At 46.2% G+C, this 26,812-nt stretch overlaps 3 protein-coding genes and 5 non-coding genes across 8 annotated transcripts; 5 read left to right on the forward strand and 3 right to left on the reverse strand.

Moving 5' to 3' along the window:
* Window positions 1-2,357: 2,357 nt before the first annotated feature.
* Window positions 2,358-11,265, reverse strand: p2rx7 (purinergic receptor P2X, ligand-gated ion channel, 7). The gene is made up of 13 exons (XM_035640462.2): window positions 10,042-11,265; window positions 8,175-8,322; window positions 8,015-8,086; window positions 7,853-7,925; window positions 6,854-6,950; window positions 6,479-6,559; window positions 5,949-6,084; window positions 4,913-5,049; window positions 4,576-4,666; window positions 3,963-4,028; window positions 3,767-3,871; window positions 3,567-3,674; window positions 2,358-3,452 (listed from the first exon to the last, which is right to left on the reverse strand). The coding sequence occupies exons 1-13, from the start codon at window positions 10,491-10,493 to the stop codon at window positions 2,967-2,969; spliced, it is 2,052 nt and encodes a 683-aa protein (XP_035496355.2). The 5' UTR covers window positions 10,494-11,265; the 3' UTR covers window positions 2,358-2,966.
* Window positions 11,266-11,927: 662 nt separating this feature from the next.
* Window positions 11,928-11,999, forward strand: trnac-gca. The gene has a single exon. It is a non-coding gene; the product is annotated as a tRNA-Cys (tRNA).
* Window positions 12,000-12,280: 281 nt separating this feature from the next.
* On the forward strand, window positions 12,281-12,352 carry trnac-gca. The gene has a single exon. It is a non-coding gene; the product is annotated as a tRNA-Cys (tRNA).
* Window positions 12,353-12,775: 423 nt separating this feature from the next.
* gstt1a (glutathione S-transferase theta 1a) lies at window positions 12,776-16,303 on the reverse strand. Its single transcript, XM_035640464.2, has 5 exons — window positions 16,076-16,303; window positions 15,290-15,377; window positions 14,093-14,249; window positions 13,324-13,500; window positions 12,776-13,230 (listed from the first exon to the last, which is right to left on the reverse strand). The coding sequence occupies exons 1-5, from the start codon at window positions 16,179-16,181 to the stop codon at window positions 13,030-13,032; spliced, it is 729 nt and encodes a 242-aa protein (XP_035496357.1). The 5' UTR covers window positions 16,182-16,303; the 3' UTR covers window positions 12,776-13,029.
* A 234-nt stretch (window positions 16,304-16,537) lies between these two features.
* Window positions 16,538-23,411, reverse strand: LOC118314196 (cilia- and flagella-associated protein 157-like). Its single transcript, XM_035640463.2, has 8 exons — window positions 23,142-23,411; window positions 22,389-22,660; window positions 20,073-20,256; window positions 19,825-19,975; window positions 17,927-18,027; window positions 17,697-17,850; window positions 17,402-17,505; window positions 16,538-17,068 (listed from the first exon to the last, which is right to left on the reverse strand). The coding sequence occupies exons 1-8, from the start codon at window positions 23,219-23,221 to the stop codon at window positions 16,987-16,989; spliced, it is 1,128 nt and encodes a 375-aa protein (XP_035496356.2). The 5' UTR covers window positions 23,222-23,411; the 3' UTR covers window positions 16,538-16,986.
* Window positions 17,528-17,599, forward strand: trnac-gca. The gene has a single exon. It is a non-coding gene; the product is annotated as a tRNA-Cys (tRNA).
* trnac-gca lies at window positions 18,538-18,609 on the forward strand. The gene has a single exon. It is a non-coding gene; the product is annotated as a tRNA-Cys (tRNA).
* Window positions 19,420-19,491, forward strand: trnac-gca. The gene has a single exon. It is a non-coding gene; the product is annotated as a tRNA-Cys (tRNA).
* Window positions 23,412-26,812: the final 3,401 nt, after the last annotated feature.

Genomic DNA, 26,812 nt, shown 5'->3' on the forward strand with positions numbered 1-26,812 from the left:
TTATGGGGGGGGGCTAAACAAAGGTGACCTAGTTTTTCCGCCGCTTTTAGAACTGAAGTGCAGAAACAAAGGTCAACGCCACAGCAGAGGAAGAGAAATGAAGCCACTGTCCTCCACTTACCACTGCAGCAGAACATCACGTCCCACCGATCAAATGAAAATGATAAGTCGACTAAAACTAAATCAATGACCAACAACTGTGATACTTGATCAACTGCTAAAAACATACCAGAAGAAATTAAACCTCAAGTTTCGCAGATGTGAAATACGTACATAAATATGCTGATATATTGGTATAGGACAGTTTTAGTCCCATAATAATCTATAACTGTCGAACTTTGACTAAAACCAGTTGTTCTGTGGTTCACCAACAAGATTTAAAATCAAAAATTAGGAAATATGAGATGAATCATCTGGTTTTAAAAGATATTTACTTGTTTCTATCTTTGAAGTTGTGGTATAATTCTTGTCAAGTTAAGGTAAATGTACGTTGGACAGATCATTTAACTTGTATGAAGAAATGTTCTCTTCAATTTCATTGTTTTATTTCTGTATTTCAGCTTTTCCTTTTTTTCTTTTTTGCAGTGCAGTGACATCAGCATGTTCACAATTAGATCACAGGTTGTTCCTTCAAAGTAAAACGTCAGTCACCTTCCTACAAATCCAATATTCAGTTGTTCCTGTTCTCCAGCTTCATGTAAAATCCATGCGCTCGTACGTCAGTCGTTCATAAATTCAATCTCAGGTATCAAAGCAACGTTTTGTGGCGGCTCCTCTCTTTCGTTTTTTCTCTCCAGAGGAACAAGGTGACTCGTGAGGGGCCCTCTGCCCAAAATCAAATCAACCTCGGGCGCATGGTTCATTAGGGGGAAGGCCTGTCTGGTGCCACGGGCAATTAGCTTTCATACAGCGCAAGACTGCGAAGCCCAATAGCACGTCCTCGCCGCTGACAGACGCACAAACACACGCCACCGACGCACAAACACACGCCACGGACGCACAAACACACGCCACCGACGCACAAACACACGCCACCGACGCACAAACACACGCCACGGACGCACAAACACACGCCACCGACGCACAAACACACGCCACCGACGCACAAACACACGCCACCGACGCACAAACACACGCCACCGACGCACAAACACACGCCACCGACGCACAAACACACGCCACCGACGCACAAACACACGCCACCGACGCACAACAGGCCCCGTTCGAGGACGACGCAGACTGTTAATGTCCCAACACCGTCACGTTGACTGATGACGGTCACATTTATCTGTTTACCAAATCTCTAATTGTACCGTTCTGTTCCTTTAATCATTGACGCACAGGAAGCTCAGTGGAGCGTCAGCTGAGTTTCATTTGTACATGACGTCACTTTTACTACAGCGGCCCAGGTTGTGCCTATTTCCTGTTTGTTTGCGGGATTACACAAAAGAACTCCCGGACATAGGAAACGTGGTGAAAGGATCGGACGTGTGCCAAGAAAGAATCAATCCAATTTTTGTGCAGATTCACATAAATTGAATCACTTTTTTTCAACATTGTCACTGATTTCCCCCCCGGGGGGAGATTAAAGGGGCAGTACGCGAATCTAAAGCAAAACAGGTTTGCTAGATTATCGTTTTTATTCCAATTCCGATCTCGGTAATGAATAAGTATGTTTGACTGGGTTGTTCATGTTTAGTATGAACCAGAACTCAGACGATGCTTTTGGTATTTTATCTTCAGAAATGTGTAGTTTCACCACGACAGACGCACCAACAACATCCACGTCAGTGGAGATGAATCCTCCTTGACCCCTTTCCTTGACCTCATGACGATTTCCACTGCGGTGGACTTGAATCAGTGAATTTGGTTTGATTCCCTTCATGTCGTATGAAAGCATCTGACTTCACCGTGACCACCTCAGATCTTCTGTTCCCACACACGAGGAGGAGCGAGGCCCGCTGCTGCTGCTGCGAGCCGCTCAGCCCCATCGTCATGACGACTTCATAATCATCATGATTACATTCCATTGTTTCAACGCGGCGCGGTGGAATCAGATCACGGCTCCCTGTGGGGTTTTCAAACACAGTTCTACAAACAGGCGTTTTTCAGCTAATGGCTCCCTGGAAAGAGTCCCACGATATAATCAGATGAACGTGGGGCCAACACACACACACACACACACACACACTTCTCATCTGTACTGTAGATGTATTCATGTATTCATGTATTTATGTTCTCACTCTGGACCATCATTCTCCATGAGCAGCTGCTCCACTCATCTGCAGCTGATGAATCCACCTCATCGTCTGTGAGAAACGACGCCACGGGAAAGACGATGACACGATGAAAACAGGTTTTAAAGGAATAGTTCAACATTTTTCAGAGAAAGATTTGTATTTTAATTTTTTTTCTTCATCATTGGAATCTGTCTCACTGTTGTCAAACATTTTGGACGCATGCTGCACGTTAAATATGAATCTGAGGCCAGCAGTCGGTTAGCTTAGCTTAGCACAACGAGTGGAAACAGGGGGAAACTGCTAGCCAGGCTCAGTTAGAAGGTAGAAAGATAACACCTCTCAGAACGTCAAGACTGAATGTGTCCGTTGTTTGATTTGCACAAAAGCAAAAAACGTGTAAAAACCGTAAGTTGTACTTTTCCCTTTTCTTGACGGACGCGAGCACATTCCTGAAGTCGGAGACGAACGTTCGTCCCCATGAAAGGAAGAAAGCTGCTAAATGGAAAAAAATAATATTTCACAAATGTTTTTTTCACTGAGAAGCCAAATGACTTGAGAGATGATTTAGATTTCTTAGAAAGCGTAGAGATTAACTGAGTCGGTGAGGTTTTCTTCTCCTCGTCCTCTCACCCAATGGCTCATTTTCCACCAGTTAGTAGAGTTATTGCATTTTTATTTGATTTCTTTGCACATTTAACAAACACTGAGAGGGAACTCCTCGGCCCCTCACACGTCTCCGTCGGCGCCGGCCTGCGTGCGCGGCGTCCTGGCAGGTCTGAGGCCGCCGTACCGTCCGTCCGGACTCGGGTACTCGTCCCTGACCCTCCGCACGCAGCAGCTGGGGATGACCGGGTGGGCGTCGGCGGGCGGGACCCCCAACCTCCAGCTGACGTACTGTGCGTAGGCGCAGTGACGCAGGGCGGCGGTCTCGGCGGGCGGCGGCGACAGAGGGTCCCGGTACGCGAGGGCGGCCTCCAGCAGGGGGCGACGCAGCACCAGCCGCTCGAACAGCGGCGACGAGGTGATGCAGGCGCCGTCGCTCCGCCGGCAGCACAGCTCCTCCTGCGGGACGGAGGAGGGAGCGCAGCGGTCGCACCTGCACCAGGCGGGACGGTGGCGTTTGGGCTCCGGAGCGTCGCGGCCGAGGGGAGGCGGAGCGTCGCGGTCCGACTGCAGCAGACAGAGGACGGCTCTCAGGTGTCCCGAGTCCTCCTGCGGGACGAGAGGGCGTCACTGTAAATATCTCTGTCGTCATCAACAGCGAGGCTGAAGCTGCGATTTAAACCTTTTTACGTGACACGTTATTAAAATGACTCCTCTCTTTACCTCACGCGGCAGAACACACAACGGTTCGACGTCCTGTAAACTTTTCTTCTGTTTCCTCTTCACCAGTCGAACGTTGTTCTCGTCCACGTACGACACACAGAAGACGCACTGCAACAACACGACGACAAACACACACTCAGTTCACAGCGACTGTACTTACTGTACACGTACAGTCATCGTCACGTCAAACCGCTCGTCACCTTCCGTCTGTCTCGGACCGACTCCACTTTCCTCTCCGAGTAGTTCTGTCCGACATCGGCCGAGTAGCAGCTGGTTCCGATCAGCCAGTCGAGGAACACGCTCGTCTGCAGGAAATATATAATATGTATTTATATAACATAATATATAATTTAGATAATGAATGAAAGGTATTCCGTCTGTTCAGTATCGACTCACCAGAGCGTAGTACGACAGCGTGGATCCGATGTAGACGATGAGCTGGATGAAGCTGAACCTTCCCGCCTGGAAACAGTGTGACACATGTCAAAGGTCAGAGGTTAATCACTGGGGGTAAAGGTCGTCGGCCATTTTCGTTTTATTTTATTCATCTCATGTCCGATCTCAGATCGTTTTCTTTAAACCTCGAAACAAAAAGCAAAGACGAGGCCAAACAGACGCCACGTGATTCCACGAAATATATTCATATTTTTCTGAAATGTTACTTATATTTCAATAAAATTCTTCCAACAATATGTTTTCAAAGATTTCATTCTTATTTTTCTGATATTTCACTTCACTTTAGTGATTCAATCATATTCTAACAAATTGTTTTTCCAAAATTTCACTAAAATAGTTTATAAGTAAAATAATTTTACTTATAAAGTCCAGACATTCATCCATATTTTTCAAAGATTGACATTTTACTCACATTATATGAATTTTTTTTAGAAAATAAAAAAAAAAATATATATATATTTTTACTACTACTCCGACATTTTACAAGAAATTTCACAAAAATTCTAATCCCCAAAATTTTTATTCTTTACCAATATGACAAAATAAAAATGACCTGTCCGAACACCATGACGTCGAACCTGATGCCGAAAGCTTTGTACAGCGTTCGCTCCTCGGCTCCGTTCACCATGTTGTACTTTGCGAATCTGATCAGACGACAGGAAAAACAATACTCATCGCTATGGAAAATAATAATAAGAATATATATAATAAGAATATATAATATTAAATCAGGTTTATTGAGCTTCACAGGAAAACGGCGAGCGGGTGAGTTTCATGTGTAAACTTCATATAAGTCAAGTTTCTTTTTACATTTGACTGTACGACAGTTAACAATGTGAGACATGAACGCGTGGCCTTGACCTTTGACCCCCCCGGCGACCCCTGCCGACCTGAAGTTGATGCCCGGGTACAGCGTCCTGTTGCTCTCCTTCTCGTCCAGCCGCCTGAAGGAGTAGCGGGGCAGGCAGCGCCGCGACAGCCGGTCCAGGTCACAGTCCCACTTGATCAGGATGCCGATGACGCCGCCCTGTGGTCAACGGAGGGAACAACAGCCGCCGGTCCACGTCACTGAGAGAGTCACAGTCGATACACGTTCATCACAGGAGTCGTCGAACTCCAGAGGAAATGGAATTCAAAGTTCATCACACAAAGCTGCGGAATCATTTCTCCCTCGTTCGCTCGTCAAAGTGGAAACGTATAAAGTTCTCAGGTTGAAATGTAAACCAGCGAGTGTTGGACAGTTTCTTTTGCTTTGTGCTTTACATCGTTTGTGAATATTACTTTTCTATGTCTGTCCACTTGTTCCATTATTTTCTTTTCTTGTTTTTTTCCCTCTTTTTTTTTTCTTTACTTGTTCACAATAAACACATTTCAATTCAATCAATTCAACGATCGGACATTCCTCTTTTTTCATTTTCTTCAGAGGCCGATGAACAGCAGTTCGCCCAGTCGACAAATCCTCATTTTTCTTTTATAAACTAGAGGAAATTAATCTGTCAGTGTCGTATTTTAAACAGAAATAAAAAATGGACATTTTGTGATTTTTATGTTTTGAGCCTTGAAATAAAAAGACTAGATTAAGATTTGACTAACCCACTTGTTTCCTTGTCATAACGACAGTTTAAGGACTATTTCATCACAAGGACTTTTTATAGCGAAGAAACAATAATTCAGATTATGAATTTTTTCTCAGAACATACGTTATTTTTGTGACTCATGAAGAAAGTTTGCTGTGGAGAAAAACTTCCTCTTTTTGATTTTGTTTCATTTCCACTTTTCTCGATCTGTTGCCGAGGGCGACAACTGAGACGACCCCGAATCTGTCCGCCGCTGTGACAAGTAAGACTCGTGAATGTAAAACCCTTCACAGAATCATGAAAAGAATAAGAGCCAATCTGACAGAATCATAAATACAAAGGACGTCACCTCCACGGCCATGTCGGAGAACGTCTCCCCGGCCTCCTTCACCACGTCTCCGAGCCTGAAGATCGGACACAGCGAGTCGGTTCCTCGCTGGCAGCTGCTCAGGTAGGCGGCGTTCATCTCCGGCAGGATGTTCCTCCTGGAAGAAGACACAGACACGACGCTCAGACTCTCACAGACATGGTACAAACAAACCTGACAAGTTTGATGACTTCTGAGACGAGATTCGTCTAAACTATATTCTGATTTCCCCCAAACAACAAATCTTCGTATCCGAGCATCTGGAACCAGGAGGAATGTTTGAAAAAGGAATTATACCAAAAAAGTCAAATTAGACATTTAATCCACAATATTTCAATCGACTAATCAATAAAAATCCATTCATTGCAACTACATTATCAACAAATTCATCAATTATTGTCGAGATTCGTGAAAAAAAAAACAAGTTTACTGACAAACCACAATCATCATATTTGAGCAGATGGAACAATCAACTAGCAAAATAGTTGACGATTCATTTTCCGTCGTCTCACCGGATGAAGTTGAACGCAGGGAACCGGATGTTGTTCTTGATGAGGACGGTGAAGTTCTCCGCTGCCTCCAGCAGAGCAGGTCTGAAGCACAGGAGGTTGAATATGAATATTTTAATATTTACTGGAGGAGATAGAAACAACGAGAGCATCGTCAGTCAGACACCAGATGATCCACGAAGCTTCAACAGTTATTCTCAGCTTCACGGGAAACGTCACATCAACTAGATGTTTCAACATTTCCCTCGGGAGCAGAATCCTCGTGTCCAACAGAGTTCCTCCGTCCTCCGTCCTCCGTCCTCCGTCCTCCGTCCTCCGTCCTCCGTCCTCCGTCCTGCGTCGCGTGAGACTCCTGAAACCCCGTGACTGTGGTTTTACCTCGGGGGCTTGGTCTTGGTTTCGATCGGACACCAGGCGGCGACCTCGCAGGTTTTCTTCAGCACGTCAAACTTCACACACGAGCCCGTCTGGATCCCTGCGGGAGACGAAACACACGCGTGACGTCGGGACGCGACCGGACTGCAGCTGCTGCTTCCTGTGGAAACAGGCAACGGACCAAACGGACGGCGAGCAAACTGCTGCGTGAAGCAGCTGAGGCTTGTTCAACTAAAACTAGGAGTCTGTGTTGGTTTTCACAGACGGGTCGGTTACAGACGTGTCGGTTACAGACGGGTCGGTTACAGATGGGTCAGTAACAGACGGGTCGGTAACAGACGGGTCGGTTACAGATGGGTCGGTTACAGACGTGTCGGTTACAGACGGGTTGGTTACAGACGGGTCGGTTACAGACGGGTCGGTTACAGATGGGTCAGTAACAGACGGGTCGGTAACAGACGGGTCGGTTACAGATGGGTCGGTTACAGATGGGTCAGTAACAGACGGGTCGGTAACAGACGGGTCGGTTACAGACGGGTCAGTAACAGACGGGTCGGTTACAGACGGGTCGGTTACAGACGGGTCGGGTCAAAAACAGACGGGTCAGTAACAAACGGGTCAGTAGGTAACAAACGGGTCAATAACAGACGGGTCGGTAACAGACGGGTCAGTAGGTAACAAACGGGTCAATAACAGACGGGTCGGTAACAGACGGGTCGGTAACAGACGGGTCAATAACAGACGGGTCAATAACAGACGGGTCGGTAACAGACGGGTCGGTAACAGACGGGTCAATAACAGACGGGTCAATAACAGACGGGTCGGTTACAGACGGGTCGGGTCAAAAACAGACGGGTCAGTAACAAACGGGTCAGTAGGTAACAAACGGGTCAATAACAGACGGGTCGGTAACAGACGGGTCGGTAACAGACGGGTCAATAACAGACGGGTCAATAACAGACGGGTCGGTAACAGACGGGTCGGTAACAGACGGGTCGGTACCGTGGCTCTGCTGGTCCGTGGCTCCTCTCTCACAGTCTCCGTCAGTCTTACACACTCGGCCGTTAACTGGAACCTAGAACAAAAACACTTCTGAGAAATCAGATCAACTCAGCAATCACATGGTGTAACTGTAATGATGATGATGATGATGATAGAAATCACCTCTGGACATTTCCCCTGCTTCTGGTTCTTGGTCACGATCACGTTGGTCATAACGAAGAAGGAGTTTTTGTCCTAAAAAAGACAAAAATAGATCTTTAACTTTTCTTCTATAACGAGCTCAAAGATCCTCCGCGGCCCCCGAGGGCCCGGGGCTCCCGACCTGCGAGGGCCCGCTGTAGTCCACCACGTCCCAGACCACGTCCCCGCCCCCGGGCAGGCGGGCCTGCGCCACGCCCTTCACCTTGGCCGTGACCGAGCTCACCACCAGGTCGAACTCCTGGTACTTCCTGTTCCACAGCATCAGGAGGCTGCGGAATGAAAAAACACACATCATCCATCGTCATGACGACGTGGTTTAGTGTCAGTGGAGTGTGATTCTCTTTTCCTACGTCCTATGAACCCTCCTTGACACCTTCCGTTGACCTCGTGACCTTTTCCACTGAGGTCAAGGTATAGTGGTTAGGAAAAGACGACAGGAAGGACGATCTGAATCCAGCCCACGTCTGTTTGAACCGTTTTCCTTTTGCTGGTACACTTCTTGTCTACGCACAGTTTTAGTCTCGTTTTATTGATCTTGATCTTTACCCTTAAATCAAAAGTTCATTATAAATGTTTCTACATTTCTCGTCGCTGCATTAAATCGTGGAACACGACAACAGTTCACACACAGAAGAGAAGCTGCAGTTCCACCCTGTGGCCACTCGACATGAATCTGACTATAACTTCCATTATTTTACATTTTGCTTAATTAAATTCATATAATTCTACCAGACTTTTTCCAATTTTTATGCTTTTTGTTCAAATGTTTCATAAAAGATAAGAGACATGACTAAATCACCTTTGAGCTGCTTCGCATTAGAATTCAACGTTCATGAAAATCAGAAATGAAAAATTATTCAGTGTCTCACGTGCGTTTCCTGCACAATTATTTATATTATATTAGAATAAAATATGGTACAAAGATTTTCCGTGGTGTATAAAAATCAGTTTCAGCCTGTGGATGAAGTTGACGGTCGAGAAGCAGACGGTGGTGAAACCGTCTGAGAGTTAACGGGACGGGTGAATAATGAGGAGGAAGAGGAGGAAGAGGAAGAGGAGGAGGACGAGGAGGAAGAGGAGGAGGGGGAGGAAGAGGAAGAGGAGGAGGAGGAGGGGGGGGGAGGAAGAGGAAGAGGAAGAGGAGGAGGAGGGGGAGGAGGGGGAGGAGGAAGAGGAGGAGGAGGAGGAGGAGGGGGAGGAGGGGGAGGAAGAGGAAGAGGAGGAGGAGGACGAGGAGGGGGAGGACGAGGAGGAAGAGGAGGAGGAGGACGAGGAGGAAGAGGAGGAGAGGGAGGTGGAGGGGGAGGAGGAGGAGGAGAGGAGGAGGAGGAGGAGGGGGAGGAAGAGGAGGAGGGGAAGGAGGACGAGGACGAGGAGGAAGAGGAGGAGAGGGAGGGGGAGGGGGAGGAGGAATGTATGGAAGCAAATAAGAGACATAAGTCTTTGAACTTTAACAGCCACTGAAAACTTAATATTGAAATATTTTTTTTTGAAAAACATTTATCTGAATTTATTTGTTCGAATTTCACCTCTTTGAAATTATTTTACAAAAAAACTCAGATCTCAAATTTCAAGTTACAATTTTTCGATTGCTCAAATTAAATTCGAAAAATTCACACAGTAACATCCGGGCAACTGAGCCTGCATTGCTTGTCCTGTCCTTGGTGGCCCGGATGTTACTGTGTGAATTTTTCGAATTTAATTTGAGCAATCGAAAAATTGTAACTTGAAATTTGAGATCTGAGTTTTTTTGTATAAGTAAAATAATTTCAAAGAGGTGAAATCCAAACAAATAAATTCAGATACATTTTCAAAATAAAATATTTCAATATTAAGTATTCAGTGGCTGTTAAAGTTCAAAGACTTGTGTATCTTATTTGCTTCCATAGCATGAAGGAGGAGGAGGAGGGGGGAGAAGTGTGCAGCCCCCCCCCTCCCCCCCACAGGGCCGCCCCTGCAGGGCAGAGCGTCCCTGCGGCTCCACTCACCAGATGAAGAGCAGAATGGCTCCGTTCAGGCTCCACTTCAGAGACCCGAGCCGGACGCTCTGGATCCGGACCAGCTTGGTGGTTTCATACTGACACAGAGCGAGGAGCGGGCAGCGCGGCATGGCGAGGAGGAGGAGGAAGAGGAGGAGGAGGATGAAGAGGAGGAGGAGGAGGAGGAGGTGGAGAAGAGGAGGATGAAGAGGAGGAGCAGCAGGAGGAGGAGGATGACGAGGAGGAGCAGGAGGAGGAGGATGAAGAGGAGGAGCAGGAGGAGGAGGATGAAGAGGAGGAGGAGGATGAAGAGGAGGAGGAGGATGACGAGCAGGAGCAGGAGGAGGTGCAGCTGCGGTTCGGGTCCGGGGAGTGTCGGTCTCCTCCGTGGAGGAAGAACCTCTGACTCGTGTCTTCACTCTTCTTCCTGTGCGCGCGGTCACATGTCCACATTCCTGCATCAGCTGCAGCTGCTGCGTAAAAGTGCCAAAGAACAACAACACTGCAGGACAAGTATCCAGAAGGATTAGACTTTAATACGAGTGCTATCAGCTAGATTAAAGTATCACTTTTAGCAGGATCCTACTGTTGTTTTTAAACTTTATTAAAGATGATTCATGAGAAAAGGAAGAAAAAAAATCCTCCTTCGCAAATTTTGTTAAATTTTTTTTCTGACTTCCTTTTATTTTTTTATTTTTTTATTTTATTTTAATATCGTAGTTTCATTTCATTGGACCTGAAACATGAAACCATCTGAACTGTTCACTGCTTTAGGAAGCCAATGACTATTCTCTGATTGATTTTGTAAAGATAATGTATTTTAATGATAATGAAATGAATTGTTGTTTGCAGCCATGCCGGTAATTATTCCCGATAATATAATTTTTACTAACTGTATCATAACTTGAACCTGCATTAAAAAAAAGAGGAGAAAATGGATGAATGGACGATTAAAAGTCACTTCCTCATTTGAGATCATCTCGGATAAATGAGGTCAAACATTTAGAATCAGCAACAAAATAGAAATAGTTTTTGGACCAATTTTAAATGAAAGACAGAAAAAACAGTATTTTGAGTTGTCGAGCCCTGCAGACTTCCTGTCCTCTAGGTGGCAGCGTTGTCTCCACTGTAGTAACCGTAACGTTATGAATGTGTGGGATGTAAATGTTGGAGTCAGTCCAGAGACTCAACCTGAGCAGGATCCTCTCGACCCGCCTGCACCAAACAAAGAAAACAAAGAAAGACGGAAACTAAATTGCAGGATCTGGTTTGGAAACAACACAGTGATGAAACGTGGACACCATGTCGACAGTCTCTGGTCCTGCAGATAAAGAGCCTCTTGTTCCCGCAGCAGGACGAGCGGCGTGACGTGATGAGGGGGAGTGAGAGAGAGAACCAGCGACTGTGTGTCTGTTGTGTGACTGACAACATTTACCCAGAGATCCACTTGGACCTGAACATGAAATCTCTATTTCCTGTCCCAACACTTGTACAGTTCAAGTATCAGGAGCAGGAACCTTCTTCAAAAACAGCAGTGGTTCCCAAACTATGTGTCGGGACTCACGATCATGAACCGTATGTTAAACTGGACGTGGTCACCAAATCCGGAAAGTGGAGCCAACGCTGACGTGTGTGAAGCCTGTCTTGTGTAATGTGCGTACTGACCAGCAGAGGGTGACTGCACTGGTCGACGAGAACATGACTGCTCACTGGATTTATGTCACAGTTCCTCATTTCTCCTGTCCGACTGTCGCATCCGAGGGTTCTTATCAGTTTGTTCATTGGATGGACGTTTGCTCACCTGCTGAATGTTACAGATCCAGTGTGAACAAGACAAGGAGCCTCTACGCTCATACATCCTGTCTGTGCTAGAGTATGATGGGTATGGTCAGTGTGGGGGTATAGCTCAGTGGTAGAGCATTTGACTGCAGATCAAGAGGTCTCTGGTTCAAGTCCGGATGCCCCCTAGAGCCAAATCTATATATCACCTCACAGCAGACATCTGGGCAGAGGCCTAACATCATCTCTGAAGGGAACGCTGAAGCTCACTGTACGCTCCTCTCACGACCTTCTGATCTACTTTGGCCTCGTTTATCCTCTTGGACTTTCGCATCCGAGGGTTTTTATCAGTTTGTTCATTTGATGGATGTTTGCTCACCTGCTGAATGTTACGGATCCAGGGAGATGAGGTGATGAGCCTCACGTGTCCTGTCTAGATGATCTACTGTACGATGTGTAGCTACAGTGTGGGGGTATAGCTCAGTGGTAGAGCATTTGACTGCAGATCAAGAGGTCTCCGGTTCAAATCCGGATGCCCCCTAGTGTCAAACTTATGCCACCTCACCTACAGTAGACTCCAGGTCTGTGAAGCCTGTATTCTGTGCACTGACCAGCAGAGGGCGACTCCACTGGTTGTTTCTATGGAAGTCTATGAGAAAATGACTCAACTCTCAGCTGATTAATATCATTTTCCTGGTTCAAGCTCTAATTTCAAGTCTTCTGACATCAATTTTGTACAAAAACGAAGATGGCGCTGAACGAAATGCCATAATTATCACGCAAATCTACAAACAGTAGATATGGCGATGAAAGGCTCATATTGGTATATTGGTCGGGCTCAATGAAAAAAAAATACACAGTTGTTTTGTTTTTTGTGATGTTGATGCATAATTGGAATATTTGTGTTACAGGATCAAAGATATGAATTTATTCCTAACTGCAGGGTTTTTTTCATTTCTAGAAGAAAATTCTGCATTTTATTGCATTGAAATGATTTATTTTTCCATTTTTGGCAAATCAAATAGTGTCTTTGAACACATGACTGTCAGCTGCCCCACGAGTCTTGGCTTCCATCGGATAAACACAGTGTGAGAACAGAGCTGATAAAAAAAATTATGATTTCTCAGAACTTCGTATCAAACCTGAACAGGAATTTCTCTGATGAAGACCAACAACAGCAACGAAGACAGAAACAAATCGGTCGAGAAACGAACGTCCTCATTTGAAAAGCATCTGGAACTTTGGTTTGAGCATCTCCATCGCGCTGTTGTTCTGCATCTTCTCCTGCAGACTGCTCATGTTCATCAGCTGCTCGTGAGCTTCGTCAAACAGTTCCTCACCCACCTCCTGCTTCACTCGATCTCTCCAGGCGATCAGCTTCGGCCGGCCTTCCAACACATCCAGTCCGGTTCCAACAGGCTGCAAGACACACACACATATAAAAACATGCTGCATGGGTAATTCCGGCCTTGTCAGGTGCAGAATAAATAAAGTAAGAAACAGCTACACTACCTGCATGAGCTCAACTACAGCCACCAGATCGGCCAGGGAGATCTTGTCCCCGACGATGAACGGCTTGTCCTGCAGGAATTTCTCCTCCAGCAGGTTGAGCGACAGCTTCAGATCCTCGACGGCAGCGTCCATCTTCTCCTTCGGCACCTCTGAGCCCATGATGAGAGGAAACATGGCCTGCTCGCACAGGAAAATGCCAACATCTCAACAGATGGACTGCAGATGGATTATAGATAGTCATGGTCCCCAGAGGATGTGTACAAAAGACTTTGGGGATCGACCTGCTTGACTTTTTTTCTAGCCTCCTGCGAAAACATCTCTCAATATCTGCTGCATCATGGTTTTGGTACAAAGTAATAAATGAATCTAAAGGATCCTCATGAGGGGGAAAAAACATTATACTTGCTATAGCATCAGCAAGTGAGCATGTTACTGTGAACACGTTAGCATGCTCGCATTAGCATTTACCTCAAACCGCCACATTGTTCAAGTAGAGCCTCATAGAGTGGATAGATGAAGTCAGATAAAGTAAAGCAAAGAGGCCAAACATGATCAAAACTGAGTGTTTTGGAGAAATATTTAAACACATGAGTATAAATGTAAACTATACATAAATATAACAGCTATAGTAGGAGAGGTGGGAGGAGAGGATCAATTATTACATAACTCAAATGTTTGCAAAAGGGATGTTGGAGGTGTTGAAATGTGTGCACTGCACTGAAGGTCAGACATGTGAAGTTACAGCACTGGGTCGCTTCAGGACTCGTACCCGCAGCAGGAAGACCTTTGACCCGTGAGCTCTGAGGTTCATGTGCTGCCAGGACAGGTATTCGTTCACGCGAGCTCGCTGCCGCAGCTCGGCCGGGTACCAGTGGTCCGCCACGGACGACGAATGCTTCTGCGCCAGGTACTTCAGGATGGCAACGCTGCAGTGCACAGAGAGAGGGGCATGAACAGAAACACAACAGGGAGGGCCGTGATTCGCCACACAAATGTTCCTTTTATTGAAAATAAACTGCTTGACTGCTGCCGACAGCGAAACGATGTTTGCTGCTAATCACACTTTCAGTTCCTGTCGTCTAACCCACAAATGCTTCCTGATAAACCTCTAAATTATCTGCTCCTCCAAATGACATATTTTGATCATTACGTTTTTTCCCAAGATAATAAAGATAATGTGTTGCCAACGTTGGCTACCTTAGCTAACCTAGCTTGTAAAGATAATGTGTTGCTAGCATTAAACCATTGGCCCTGACTTAGCTACCTTAGCTAACCTAGCTTGTAAAGGTAATGTGTTGCTAGCATTAAACCATTGGCCCTGACTTAGCTACCTTAGCTAACCTAGCTTAGATAATGTGTTGCTAACGTTAGCTACATCTTGGCCCTGACTTAGCTACCCAATTAGCTAACCTAGCTTGTAAAGACAATAATGTGTTGCTAACGTTAAACCATTGGCCCTGACTTAGCTACCTTAGCTAACCTAGCTTAGATAATGTGTTGCTAACGTTAGCTACACCTTGGCCCTGACTTAGCTACCCAATTAGCGAACCTAGCTTGTAAAGATAATAATGTGCTGCTAACGTTAGATAAACCTTGGCTGTGACTCAGCTACCCCTCGCTAACTTAACTTATACAGATAATATTGTGTTGCGCCATGTTAGCAGATGGGATGTGAACCAAAGTAAAAGGTTTTATTTGAGGTCGTTCTTATCACACTGATGTATGTTCAAGTGTTTCTGATCAGTTTGGTTTTAATTTTGTTTTATTTGATGATATTAAAACGGGCTGAGACGCCATGACTGACAGCTGACACTGACTCATCATTGGCTCAAATTACGCCAAAAGCGCAAGATGGCGGCGTCCGTATTCAAGATTTTTTGGCTTCGTCTTTGTACAACGGGAGGAAGTGGAGCGAAGGTTTGTCCGTCGTCCTCGTGGTCTGAACTTTGGATTTTTCGTCGTGTACCTTTCTGTCAGAACGAAGCTTCCATCCTTCATGACAGGAACCTTCCGAATCATGCTGATTTTGGCGAACTCCTCTCTGTACTGCTGACCTGAGACACACGCACAAACCAGAACCAGCGATGTGAAGGGGAGGGAAAAAAACATGCTCACAGAAACACAACTGAGGTTGTTCCCCCATTTGATGGTGGGAACACCAAAACAATCCCCCCCTCCCGCCCCTCCTCATTATCTTCTTTCCACTGCTTCTCTTTCCTTTATTTTCTTCACCCAGCACCTCTCTGTTGTACTCAGTCATCTCTGGGATGCTGTAGTGTTTTGTCTGAACACTCTGACCTCCGACCCCCCCAACGCCCCGCCCACTGGGTACTGTTGCAGAGTCGGCTATCTCGGAGTTTGCGTAACTCCACTCCCTCAGGTCAGCGCCTGACACTGTCAGCTTTCTGGGTGAAATTTGTAAAATGTAATCTGGTATCTCAGAGGAGGCTCCGAACAGGGGTTTCCGAGGCTGCAGGGCGTCTCCCAGCTGCTGCAAACTGCGCTCACACAACATTATTAAAGAATTAAAACTGGAGCTTTTGCAGCAGTAAGGCTTTGAGTCTTGCAGGTCGTTCAACTCTCCACCGCTGTACTAACATCTGGCAGCGTCCTGTGCATTGTCCCAAAGCTCAAAATGAACTAGCAGAACCTGAACTGAAGGTTAATTCCTTAACACAACACAGACAATTCAGCCAAGCATGAGTTCAGAGTTTCCTCCCTGTGTCTGTGTGTGTGCTGCGGGGGGGATTACCTTCGACGAGCGCCACGACCTTGAACTCGAAGGGAATCCCGACCGCCTTGGCGAACACAAAGACGGAGCGGCAGGGCTGAGAGACGAGGTCGAGGTAGAGCTCCATGTCCTGAGTTTTGATGCTGCAGATGAATTTGTGGCCGCTGTGTTTCCCCTTTGTGCCTCCAGTCGCCTCCTGCCGCGGCTGTTATATCCCCGTCTGCTCAGAACTCCGCCTCTCCTCGCTGCGAGGCCCCGTGATTTTTAAACGGTGGCGACAGTTCAAAGTGAGCGGGCCGTCGTGGTTGAGCGGCCTGACCTTTGGCCCCGGGTTGGCCAAGTATTCTGTAAACACTCCTGAGGTGATCACACTTTCATCAGCTCAGAGCCGCTTATCTGATCCGAGATCCAGTGTCCGGTTTATAAATCCAGTTCACATCAGCAATCAGACTTTGGAAATAATTTGGTCTAATAATTAAAATGCATTATTTAAATGATTTTATTCTTCCTGCGAAGACTCTGTCTCCACAAACCACAACACGTCTCGAGAAGATTTCATCATTAACCGTATCTGTACATAACATAACACTTCATCAGTATTAATAAGTAGGGCGGAAACTATAAATTTAAAAATTAAGAAATAATTATTTGACAACCAATTCTGTTCCTAGTTTAGTTTTATATGAGTTAATTTACTATCACAAACAAATTTCAAACAACAAGAACAAAAGGAATGTCAGACTGTAAATAACATATCTCAAACATTTTGTATAACCCAACAATAAATAGACTAAATTATCAATTCATTAAAAACAATTAATCAATAGACTCATTCTAATAGTTGCAAAAAACAAGCCAAAAAAACATTTGCAATCATTAAATGTTCAAATCTACACAAACAGATCAACAGTCCGACCAAAACTCTTATTTTCCTACAGCTGAGTGGATTTGTCCATGGAAACAACTCGCTGAGGAGCCGGAGGCGTCGGATCGTCTGAGCTGGACTTCTTCGCGCTGCAGATGGACACGGAAACAACATTAATACAAAAATACAAATACACACAAAAAGCAACTCATTCTTAAACACAACTATGGAACAATTGTATCTATTTAATATAGACATACACCTAAAGCTGACAATGGTGAACGTGTTTACTTTCACATCCTGAATCATTTCACCAGTTTCTGATCATCAGATTGAATGTAAAAACTTTTAAAGCTCAGCCCAGTCAATCTGACAGTTGATCTGGTCGTTGTTGGAATCAGCTGCGAGGAAAAACAGCTGCACAGCTGATTCCCAGCCCCGCCACAAGAAGTCCAGAACCTGTGGGGAAGTGACTCCAGTACCTGGCTGCTTCGGGGCCCATGAAGGCGGCGTCTGTTCCCTCGGGGACGACGCTCTCCATGAGCTCCAGCAGCTTCTGCATGTCTGACGTCTTGTGTTCTGATTCCTGTACAGGACAGTGAGAGCGAGGGGGTATAGCTCAGTGGTAGAGCATTTGACTGCAGATCAAGAGGTCTCCGGTTCAAATCCTGATGCCCCCTAGTGCCAGATCTATATAATACCTGACAACAGACATCTGGGCAGAGGCCAACACGAATGCCCATCTTTGAATCATAATTGAATCATGCTGAACTTTACCGTCAAGATGTGTCTGAGTGCGACGGCCGCCTCCCGCCCGACATCCTCCAGCTCCCTGATCCTGCTCCTCTCCCGCTGGAGCTCGGTCGCCAGCAGGTCCATCTTGTTGGCACTCTCGTGGCGCGCAGCAGCCGACACCGAGGCCAGACGGCTTCTGCACAATTCGCGATGAGACGACGTGAAGTCTGTAGCTCAGAGCGTTTAACTGCAGACTTACAAATCTTTTTTACCTGAGAGCCTGAATCTTGACCTGCTTGTGCTGGTGGATGCTGCTCTGGTCCTTCAGTGCCATCGACAGCTGGTGGTGCCTCCTCCTCATCTGCTCCACCTCCTGGAGAAGGAGGATGAGAAGTACAACAAGTTGAAGTTTTAACCTGGAACGACGTCACATTGTACAACAATCCCACAACCGTTAACATCCGTACTGACCCGACCTGCATCCAGGTGGCCGATAAAAAAAATGAAAAGACAGTGCTGCCCTTCCCAGGGAAGACGGAAAGTTTGAACAACACTGTCTTGGTTCGTCTCACTCAGAGAGATGAAGCGTCGCGTTTAGCGTCTCATCTGGACTCTTTCAATCGAGACGATCTCTCTGCAGTTCACATCCAGGTGGCCGATTAAAAAATGAAAAGACAGTGCTGCCCTTCCCTAGGAAGGGCCTCATCTTTCCTCTCCGACTGTCACATCCCAGAGTTTTTATCAGTTGGTTCTTTCAATGGACGTTTGCTCACCTGCTGCATGTTACAGATCCAGTGTGAACAAGACCATGAGCCTCAACGTTCACGGATCCTGTCTACATCTTCTACTGTACGATGTCTCTCAGGAAGTGCAGCTACAGTGTGGGGGTATAGCTCAGTGGTAGAGCATTTGACTGCAGATCAAGAGGTCTCCGGTTCAAATCCGGATGCCCCCTGGTGTCAGATTTATGCCGCCTCACTACGGTAAACTCCAGCCTGTGTTATCTGTGACGACCAACAGAGGGCGACTCGACTGGTTGTTTCTATAGAAGTCTTTGAGATAATGACACTAATTCTCACCTGATTATGTAACGTCAGTGAAACATTTTCCTGAGGACTTCATGGTTCAATCTCTAGTTTCAAGTCTTCTTCAACACATGATGTTCATTTTGTACATTATGGTCAAGTTACAGTGATATAGACCATGAAATAGAAGAATGTTGTAATAACGAGAAACAGCTAAGATATTTCTAATTCCACTGTGGCATTTTAGCGCTTCTGTAATAAAGCACCAGATGTATTGGAGGCGTGGATACAAGCGTGATTGACAGCTGGTACCGTCCAATGTGTGCAGGTCGCCGGTGTAAGTGGATGTGCAGTGGATGAACCCACTGTGATCACCCATTGAATATGAATTCTAATCTGTGAGAGAGTTCTGCTGACTGTTTGTTTACATGTTCACTTTATCATTTACACTGTAAAAATAAATATCATGAGAAGTTTCTCTAAAATAACTGTTTCAATGAGAAGACATTTTCTAGTTCGAAGTATTTGATTGTCACATTCACAACTCAGAACCTAAAGTTCATCCGGTCGTGGTTCAAACCTGCGGAGCTCAATAGCAGCACCATGCTGCCTCCTGGTGGCGGGAGGCCGTTCAACACGGTTTCACAAAGGCCTTGAATGTAAAACACAGACGGTCGTGGGAAAAAGAGGCTCAGTCGGCCACGTGTGGATTAACAAACACAAACACTCACAGTGTATGTGGGGGTATAGCTCAGTGGTAGAGCATTTGACTGCAGATCAAGAGGTCTCCGGTTCAAATCCGGATGCCCCCTGATGGGTGGCTTATGCCGGGTGGCTTATACGGGTGGCATAAGACGGGTGGCTTATGCCACCCGTCTGCAGATGTTGTTAATAATTGATAAAAACTGTGAGAAATGTCAAATCCCCACAGATGTTATTTCATATCTGGTCTCAGTGAAACTTTTCATCCCCAAACTACGTCCACGGGGGCCGACGAGCTCCTCGTCTCGTTTCCCGAGTCATTCTCAGGTTGGCAACGACCTTTGTTCTGAGACACGTCGCCTTCGAGCACGTTCCCCGGCCGCATCATGCGGAAGAGCAACGTAACCTTTCCCGTAGAGAGTGATTTCCAGGCGTCCTCTTACCTTCTGGCACCTGTAGTATTCGGTGGTAATCTTGCTGAGATGTTTCCTCAGGACGTCCCTCCTGAAACAATGGCCCGTCACCCTGTCTCGCACCACGTCCCGCTCGTTCTCCAGGATCCTGTTGTTGCTCAGCAGCAGCTGCAGCTGATTTCTACACACCAACAACACATTGAAGCCACAGTCGAACTAACAGCAAACAGGACGGAGATCAGCATCACAACATCGACTGTGTGAGTCCTGGACTTTACTTCTCCTCCTTCTCCAGCGCCAAGTCCAGCGACGAGTCCATCACCGATTCCAGCAGCGACTCGATCACCATGTTTCGGACGACGGCGTCGTGCGCCTCCTGCTCACTCACCAGCTTCTCCTTCAGAGAGTCGGCGTCCGAGAATGGCATCATCAGATTCTCCTTCTGCTCCTCGAGCTTCATCGCTGAGAGGAGGAGGAGGAGGAGGAGGAGGAGAGGGACGGGAACAAGGAGACGAGAGGAGGAGGAGGAGAGGGACGGGAACAAGGAGACGAGAGGAGGAGGAGAGGGACGGGATCAAGGAGACGAGAGGAGGAGGAGAGGGACGGGAACAAGGAGACGAGAGGAGGAGGAGAGGGACGGGAACAAGGAGACGAGAGGAGGAGGAGAGGGAAGGGAACAAGGAGACCAGAGGAGGAGGAGAGGGACGGGAACAAGGAGACGAGAGGAGCAGGAGAGGGAAGGGAACAAGGAGACGAGAGGAGGAGGAGAGGGAGGGGAACAAGGAGACGAGAGGAGGAGGAGAGGGACGGGAACAAGGAGACGAGAGGAGGAGGAGAGGGACGGGAACAAGGAGACGAGAGGAGGAGGAGAGGGAAGGGAACAAGGAGACCAGAGGAGGAGGAGAGGGACGGGAACAAGGAGACCAGAGGAGGAGGAGAGGGAAGGGAACAAGGAGACGAGAGGAGGAGGAGAGGGAGGGGAACAAGGAGACGAGAGGAGGAGGAGAGGGACGGGAACAAGGAGACGAGAGGAGGAGGAGAGGGACGGGAACAAGGAGACGAGAGGAGGAGAGGGACGGGAACAAGGAGACGAGAGGAGGAGGAGAGGGACGGGAACAAGGAGACGAGAGGAGGAGGAGAGGGACGGGAACAAGGAGACCAGAGGAGGACGAGAGGGACGGGAACAAGGAGACGAGAGGAGGAGAGGGACGGGAACAAGGAGACGAGAGGAGGAGAGGGAAGGGAACAAGGAGACGAGAGGAGGAGAGGGAAGGGAACAAGGAGACCAGAGGAGGAGGAGAGGGACGGGAACAAGGAGACGAGAGGAGGAGGAGAGGGACGGGAACAAGGAGACGAGAGGAGGAGGAGAGGGACGGGAACAAGGAGACGAGAGGAGGAGGAGAGGGACGGGAACAAGGAGACGAGAGGAGGAGGAGAGGGAAGGGAACAAGGAGACGAGAGGAGGAGGAGAGGGAAGGGAACAAGGAGACGAGAGGAGGAGGAGAGGGACGGGAACAAGGAGACGAGAGGAGGAGGAGAGGGACGGGAACAAGGAGACGAGAGGAGGAGGAGAGGGAGGGGAACAAGGAGACGAGAGGAGGAGGAGAGGGAAGGGAACAAGGAGACCAGAGGAGGAGGAGAGGGACGGGAACAAGGAGACGAGAGGAGGAGGAGAGGGACGGGAACAAGGAGACGAGAGGAGGAGGAGAGGGAAGGGATCAAGGAGACAAGAGGAGGATACACACAAACTACTTTTAAACCCCCACGACCAACACTCTGGATGAGCTGCAGAATTAAAACAGCCCATGGGGATGACCAGGAATCCAACCCGCGACCTTCTGTACCAAAGTCAGCGGTGTAACTCACTTAGCTCTACCAGCAGATTTGTATTGATCGCAAAGTCGCTCCCAGCTACAGAATATGAATCAGTGAAAATCCTAAGGAAACAGTGATTTTTAAGATTGCCCAATCCTTTAAGCCATTTATCAAATTATAAATCATATATCAATTCATATAATAATTAGAGCTATAGGTTTTTTGGGGGGCCAGATGCCAATATCGATATTAGGGCGTACAAGATTTCCGATACCGATACATTGGCCGAAATATGTGTATATATATTTTTGAATATGTCAATTATTCCTAAGATATCGTTATCAAACCTCTTTGACAAAGAAATGTAATGGATGCTTGATATTTCAGTTTTTAACCAAAAACTTTATCGTAAATAACAACAGATAAATAGAATGATCACAAATTCAACCAAATATATAGAACTTGAATGGAGAAAATAAACATAATTTTTATTTTACGTAGAATGCAAAAAGGGGAAATTCTGCATCGTTGATTCTGTAAAATATAAGATTTCATATTCGGTAAACATAAGCGCCGATCACGAAATACGTCTGTGAAAGGCTCGTTTCGGCCGATATTATGGGCCTCTAATAATAATAATAATAATAATAATAGTTTGTTGCAGCGTCTGGCTTGTTTCTCTCCCCCGTGTTGTCGCTAGATGATGGAACAACTAAGTTCTTCTGGTTGTCAACATTTTTCCCGGCGACGCGTGTTCAGTATTTTCCCGCGCGTCTCACCCTGCGAGCTCAGGATCTCGGAGTGATGTCCGTGCTCGGCCCTCAGCTCCTGCAGCGTCTGCTGGTGCTGCAGCTTCAGCGCCACCTTGTCCTGCTCGGCGTCCTGCGGCTGCAGCTGCAGCTGCTCCACCAGCTCGTCCGCCTCCTTCCTCTTCGCGGCCCCGCGGCTCTTGAGCTCCTCCGTGATCTTCTTCTTGTCCTTCTCCAGCGCGCCGTAGCGAGCGGTGAGCTCGCGGTTCTGCTTCTCCATCTCCACGTGTCTGAGTTGACATCTGCACCAAGAGGGAATGTTCCCGTCAATGTGGGATTGAAAATAGAATTCTATAACTGGGATATGTATTGTAGGGGGCCCCAAGCAGAATTAGATTTGGGACCCCCATCTTATCTCTGCACCAGGGCTGGGCAATAAAACAATAAAGATAATTATCGGTAAATTACGTTTTCTTTAAGGACATAGTTTAAAAGATGAGCCCGAGCAATTTGGTAGCTAAACTAAAAAAATTTTGAATTATTAAAAGCAAAAAGTTTAGCATGACGTTGATACCGACTTTGTGCTAATGCTAACATCACTCAGGACTTTGAATAAAGCATGTTTTTCTTTTAATGAGACATAAATCAAGACAGACATCTACATCTATATATTACTAAAAGAAAAATTTAAATATAAAACCATTTGCAATGATTTCATTCCTCCAGCAGAGACGTAGCTTTAGGTGCTAAAGTTAGCATGTTAGCACATTAGCGCGGTCTTACCTCTCCAGCTGCTCCTCCAGATCCGTAAATTTTCTCAAATAAAAATACTTATCTCTCTTGAAACCTTCTTCATCCGCCATAGTTCTATTAGAGTTTGTCTTCTTCCTACGTATTTTAATGGCGTCAGGTTCTCTGTCTTTTGCCTCCTCAGAAATTTGAGTGAGGGAAAAAAGTTATTTGTGATAAAACAATAAAACGCCACTCAGTTTGAGATTATCTCTGCGTATTGACGTAATAAATATGATTGAACTCGTTCAGGTTCGTGAATGGCGTCGTGGATCCGTCAGGATCAAAGGAGGCTGGAAACAACCGTTTGGAACCAAACGAACCAATCAGAAATAAGTTCTCTGCCGTCGACTTTTCGACCAATCACAGAGCTGTTGATAGCTAGTTACCCTCCTGCTGCATCTGCTAGCTCAAAACATAAAGATAGTTAAAAGAAAGGCCAACGATGAAGGTGCAACGTCTACTCGTCAATAAACTTTGGAGATTAACAACAACAACATGTTTTCTTCAAAACACTATATTATATAATATAATAGTATTTTAAATGTATGTATATATTATATTTACATTTCATTCATTTAGCAAACGCTTTTGTCCAAAGTGACTTTACAATCAGTGCATTCAACCATGAATATATCACATTTCTCCCCTTTCAACAAAACATTCCATCTAGGATATAATATAATACTATTTAATTTATTTATATATTACGTAACACCTAATAGAATTTTGTCATGTTGTTACTTGGGAATGCTGCTTTCAGGTACAGCCCGTAAGGTTCTTACCTTCCCAAAAAATAAACTAAAACATTTCTATTTAGTAAGAATTGCTGATATTATTATTAGTATTTAATATTCTCACTTGATATTCTCACTCAAGTGCTGCATAAATCAATTTTAACATTATTATTTATTTCATCATTTGTTGGTTGATCCGTGCTGCTCTCTGAAAAATTACATCACCTTCATTAAGAAAATGTAAATTCAAATCAAATCAAAAAAACTTATATACATAAATGTAGAGTGCAAGTATTGCCTTGTGAAAGAAGGATAATGTGCAGTGGATTGAAGTAAAAAGATAAATAAGTAGTAAATAAACATCCATAAATATGTGTGTATTGCATAAAAAATTGCATAGATGTGGATGTAGACAGCTTTATAGAGTACAGACAGACATTTATGACTATTGACATTAAAATCTGATAATCTAATGATTTATTGTTTTTTATTTGTCACTTTACTTCTGACTCTGATTCTACTTTGGTTCTTTTTACGTAAATACAGTAAGACTTTGACGTGTAACTTGAGAACTTAGACTACTTTTCTTTGAGTAAAGAATCTGAACATGTGTCTGTTGAGGCTCCACGTCGCTGCAGCTCCCGCTCGTCGGCGACAGAGGTCAGCAGAGGCCGTGTGCGTTTCCCCCCTCAGCCCCTTCAGGGGTTCACACGAGTTCACGTTTCACAGCTGTGCCGTGGACGTTTCACCCGCCGGTGAAAAACACTCATGTTGACACAGAGGTGGTTGTCAGACAGACACAGACTCTCTGGAATCCGGCCAAGAGGCGACACCAGAAGATGGCTGTTATGAGATGTAAAAGGTCGACTGGGTCCATCAGACTCAAGTCGACTCCGTGTTTTTCCCCCCATGTCCTCACATCTGACCTGGCAATATCATTAACCTGAAGAGCAACAGTGAGGGTTATGTCATTTCACAATATTCATACATTGGAGCATAAAATCATCATCTACTGTCTCAAGACATTTAGAGAGATTTAACAAGGTCGAGCCCCTAACCCTAACCCCTACTTACCCACCTATCTACCTACCTACCCACTTACCTACCCACCTACCTACCCACCTTGCCTACCTACCCACCTACCTACCCACTTACCTACCTAGCCACCTACCAACCAACCTACCCACCTACCCACCTACCTACCCACCTACCCACCTACTTACCCACCTACCCACCTACCTACCTACCCACCTACCTACCCACCTACCCACCTACCAACCAACCTACCCACCTACCCACCTACCTACCTACCCACCTACCCACCTACCCACCTACCTACCCACCTACCCACCTACCAACCAACCTACCCACCTACCCACCTACCTACCTACCCACCTACCCACCTACCCACCTACCTACCCACCTACCCACCTACCCACCTACCCACCTACCCACCTACCTACCTACCTACCCACCTACCCACCTACCTATATTGTATATAACCTACCTATATTGTATATAGGTAGGTTGCACAAGTTGCTGGATCCAGGAAATGTTTCAAATTTTCTGCACAGAACATAATTCAAAGAGTTTTTCTTGACAGCTGCAAATTAATTTTCTGTCAATTGACCGATTGATACTTGTAAATACTGTTAGTTTAATCTTTAACAGAGCAGCATAATTTATAAAACACTGCAAATGCTTCTATAAAAGTAATCTAATCAGATTGTTGTGAGATTTTCTGGAGCCGCTGCAGATATTTTATCTTCAGGCCACAAGTTGGTGGTTTTGTCCTAAAGTAAAAAATGCTTTGAAATGCAAAACATTTCCACCTCTTCCCCTCCAACGACATCACGCTTCTTTTTTATCTCACAAACTACAGCAGATTGAGATTTTGCTGACGTGGAAAACCCAAAACAGGAAAACTCAATACGTGACCACAGAAGAAGAAGAAGATGATTCACGACACCCCGTCGAGAGAAAACAAAGATTAGCAGCAGCTCTGATTTTCTCTCCCTTCTTTTCCGCCCGTCACTGCGTTGGCCCTTTTTTTTCTTGTTGTGGCGAGGCCTGCCAGGGGTCAGCCGGGGTCGCGGAGAACGAGGGTCAAACTCACCAATAACCCCCCCGACCCCCCTCAGGGTCGTTTTCTTCACAGCTCTGGTCGGAGGCGGCCGGTCGCTTCCATCCACGCGTCTGGTTTGCATTAAACGGACACATGTGGTCTTTGTTGTGAGAAGTGCGGCCGACACGGACCAAATAACCGGCCGCATGAAAAACGGGCTTCTCAGGCTAAACTCTGCTCAGGGTCGGTGTCTCACCTTAAACAGGAGGCGTCGCAGCGACAGGAAGCGCTTGATTTGATTTGAGGCCGACGGGCGGAGTGTCACTGCGACGTGGAACCGTCGATCCGAGAGGAACGTTGTGCCGGAGTTAGTCACCAGATAAGAGAGCGAATGTTTAATGCTTCTAACGTGTGTATATATATATATCAATATCACATGTCACGTTTTACAGCTGCATGCCGCCGCCGACTCTTCTTGACATTTATCCTCCAGGTCGGAACACAATAGCTCAGTGTGCAGCCCCTCGGGGACACACGGGCGGTTGATGGACACGTGGGCTGTGGCAGGGATCAAACCTGTGACCTTATTTTTCTTCTTTTTTTTATGACTATGTGTCTAACCGGGGCACCATCCTGCAACAGCAAACAGCCACTGGATGCTTTCATTACGTTCCTTCAGGGACGAGTCTGGTCCCACAACTAACAGTGAACGTCTCCTGCAGCCTGATGACTTACAGTATTCCTCGGCGTGGATTAATCCGCCGCTGAAAATAGTCCCCAACAACTTCTGCAGATCTTTTACATGAAGTTGTCAAGTCAAAAATTCCCACTTCTCCTGATCGTTTCTTTTCTGTGATACTTTA

This window comes from Scophthalmus maximus, chromosome 19 (assembly GCF_022379125.1).
Source record: "Scophthalmus maximus strain ysfricsl-2021 chromosome 19, ASM2237912v1, whole genome shotgun sequence".
NCBI classification, from domain to species: Eukaryota; Metazoa; Chordata; class Actinopteri; order Pleuronectiformes; family Scophthalmidae; genus Scophthalmus; species Scophthalmus maximus.

What these genes read in the sequence shown, in the direction of transcription:
- LOC118314196 (XM_035640463.2), bottom strand. Translation starts at nt 23,221, where the DNA reads ATGGCGGATGAAGAAGGTTTCAAGAGAGATAAGTATTTTTATTTGAGA. An exon ending in CTGGAGGAGCAGCTGGAGAG is followed by an intron (nt 22,661 to 23,141) that starts GTAAGACCGCGC and finishes CTCTTGGTGCAG; the next exon opens with ATGTCAACTCAGACACGTGG. An exon ending in AATACTACAGGTGCCAGAAG is followed by an intron (nt 18,028 to 19,824) that starts GTAAGAGGACGC and finishes CTCCTTCTCCAG; the next exon opens with GAGGTGGAGCAGATGAGGAG.
- p2rx7 (XM_035640462.2), bottom strand. Translation starts at nt 10,493, where the DNA reads ATGCAGGAATGTGGACATGTGACCGCGCGCACAGGAAGAAGAGTGAAG. An exon ending in AGCAGGGGAAATGTCCAGAG is followed by an intron (nt 7,926 to 8,014) that starts GTGATTTCTATC and finishes TTTTTGTTCTAG; the next exon opens with GTTCCAGTTAACGGCCGAGT. An exon ending in ACCAAGACCAAGCCCCCGAG is followed by an intron (nt 6,560 to 6,853) that starts GTAAAACCACAG and finishes CCTGTGCTTCAG; the next exon opens with ACCTGCTCTGCTGGAGGCAG.
- gstt1a (XM_035640464.2), bottom strand. Translation starts at nt 16,181, where the DNA reads ATGGAGCTCTACCTCGACCTCGTCTCTCAGCCCTGCCGCTCCGTCTTT. An exon ending in GGTCGTGGCGCTCGTCGAAG is followed by an intron (nt 15,378 to 16,075) that starts GTAATCCCCCCC and finishes CGTGTGTCTCAG; the next exon opens with GTCAGCAGTACAGAGAGGAG. An exon ending in CAAAGGTCTTCCTGCTGCGG is followed by an intron (nt 13,501 to 14,092) that starts GTACGAGTCCTG and finishes CTGTGCGAGCAG; the next exon opens with GCCATGTTTCCTCTCATCAT.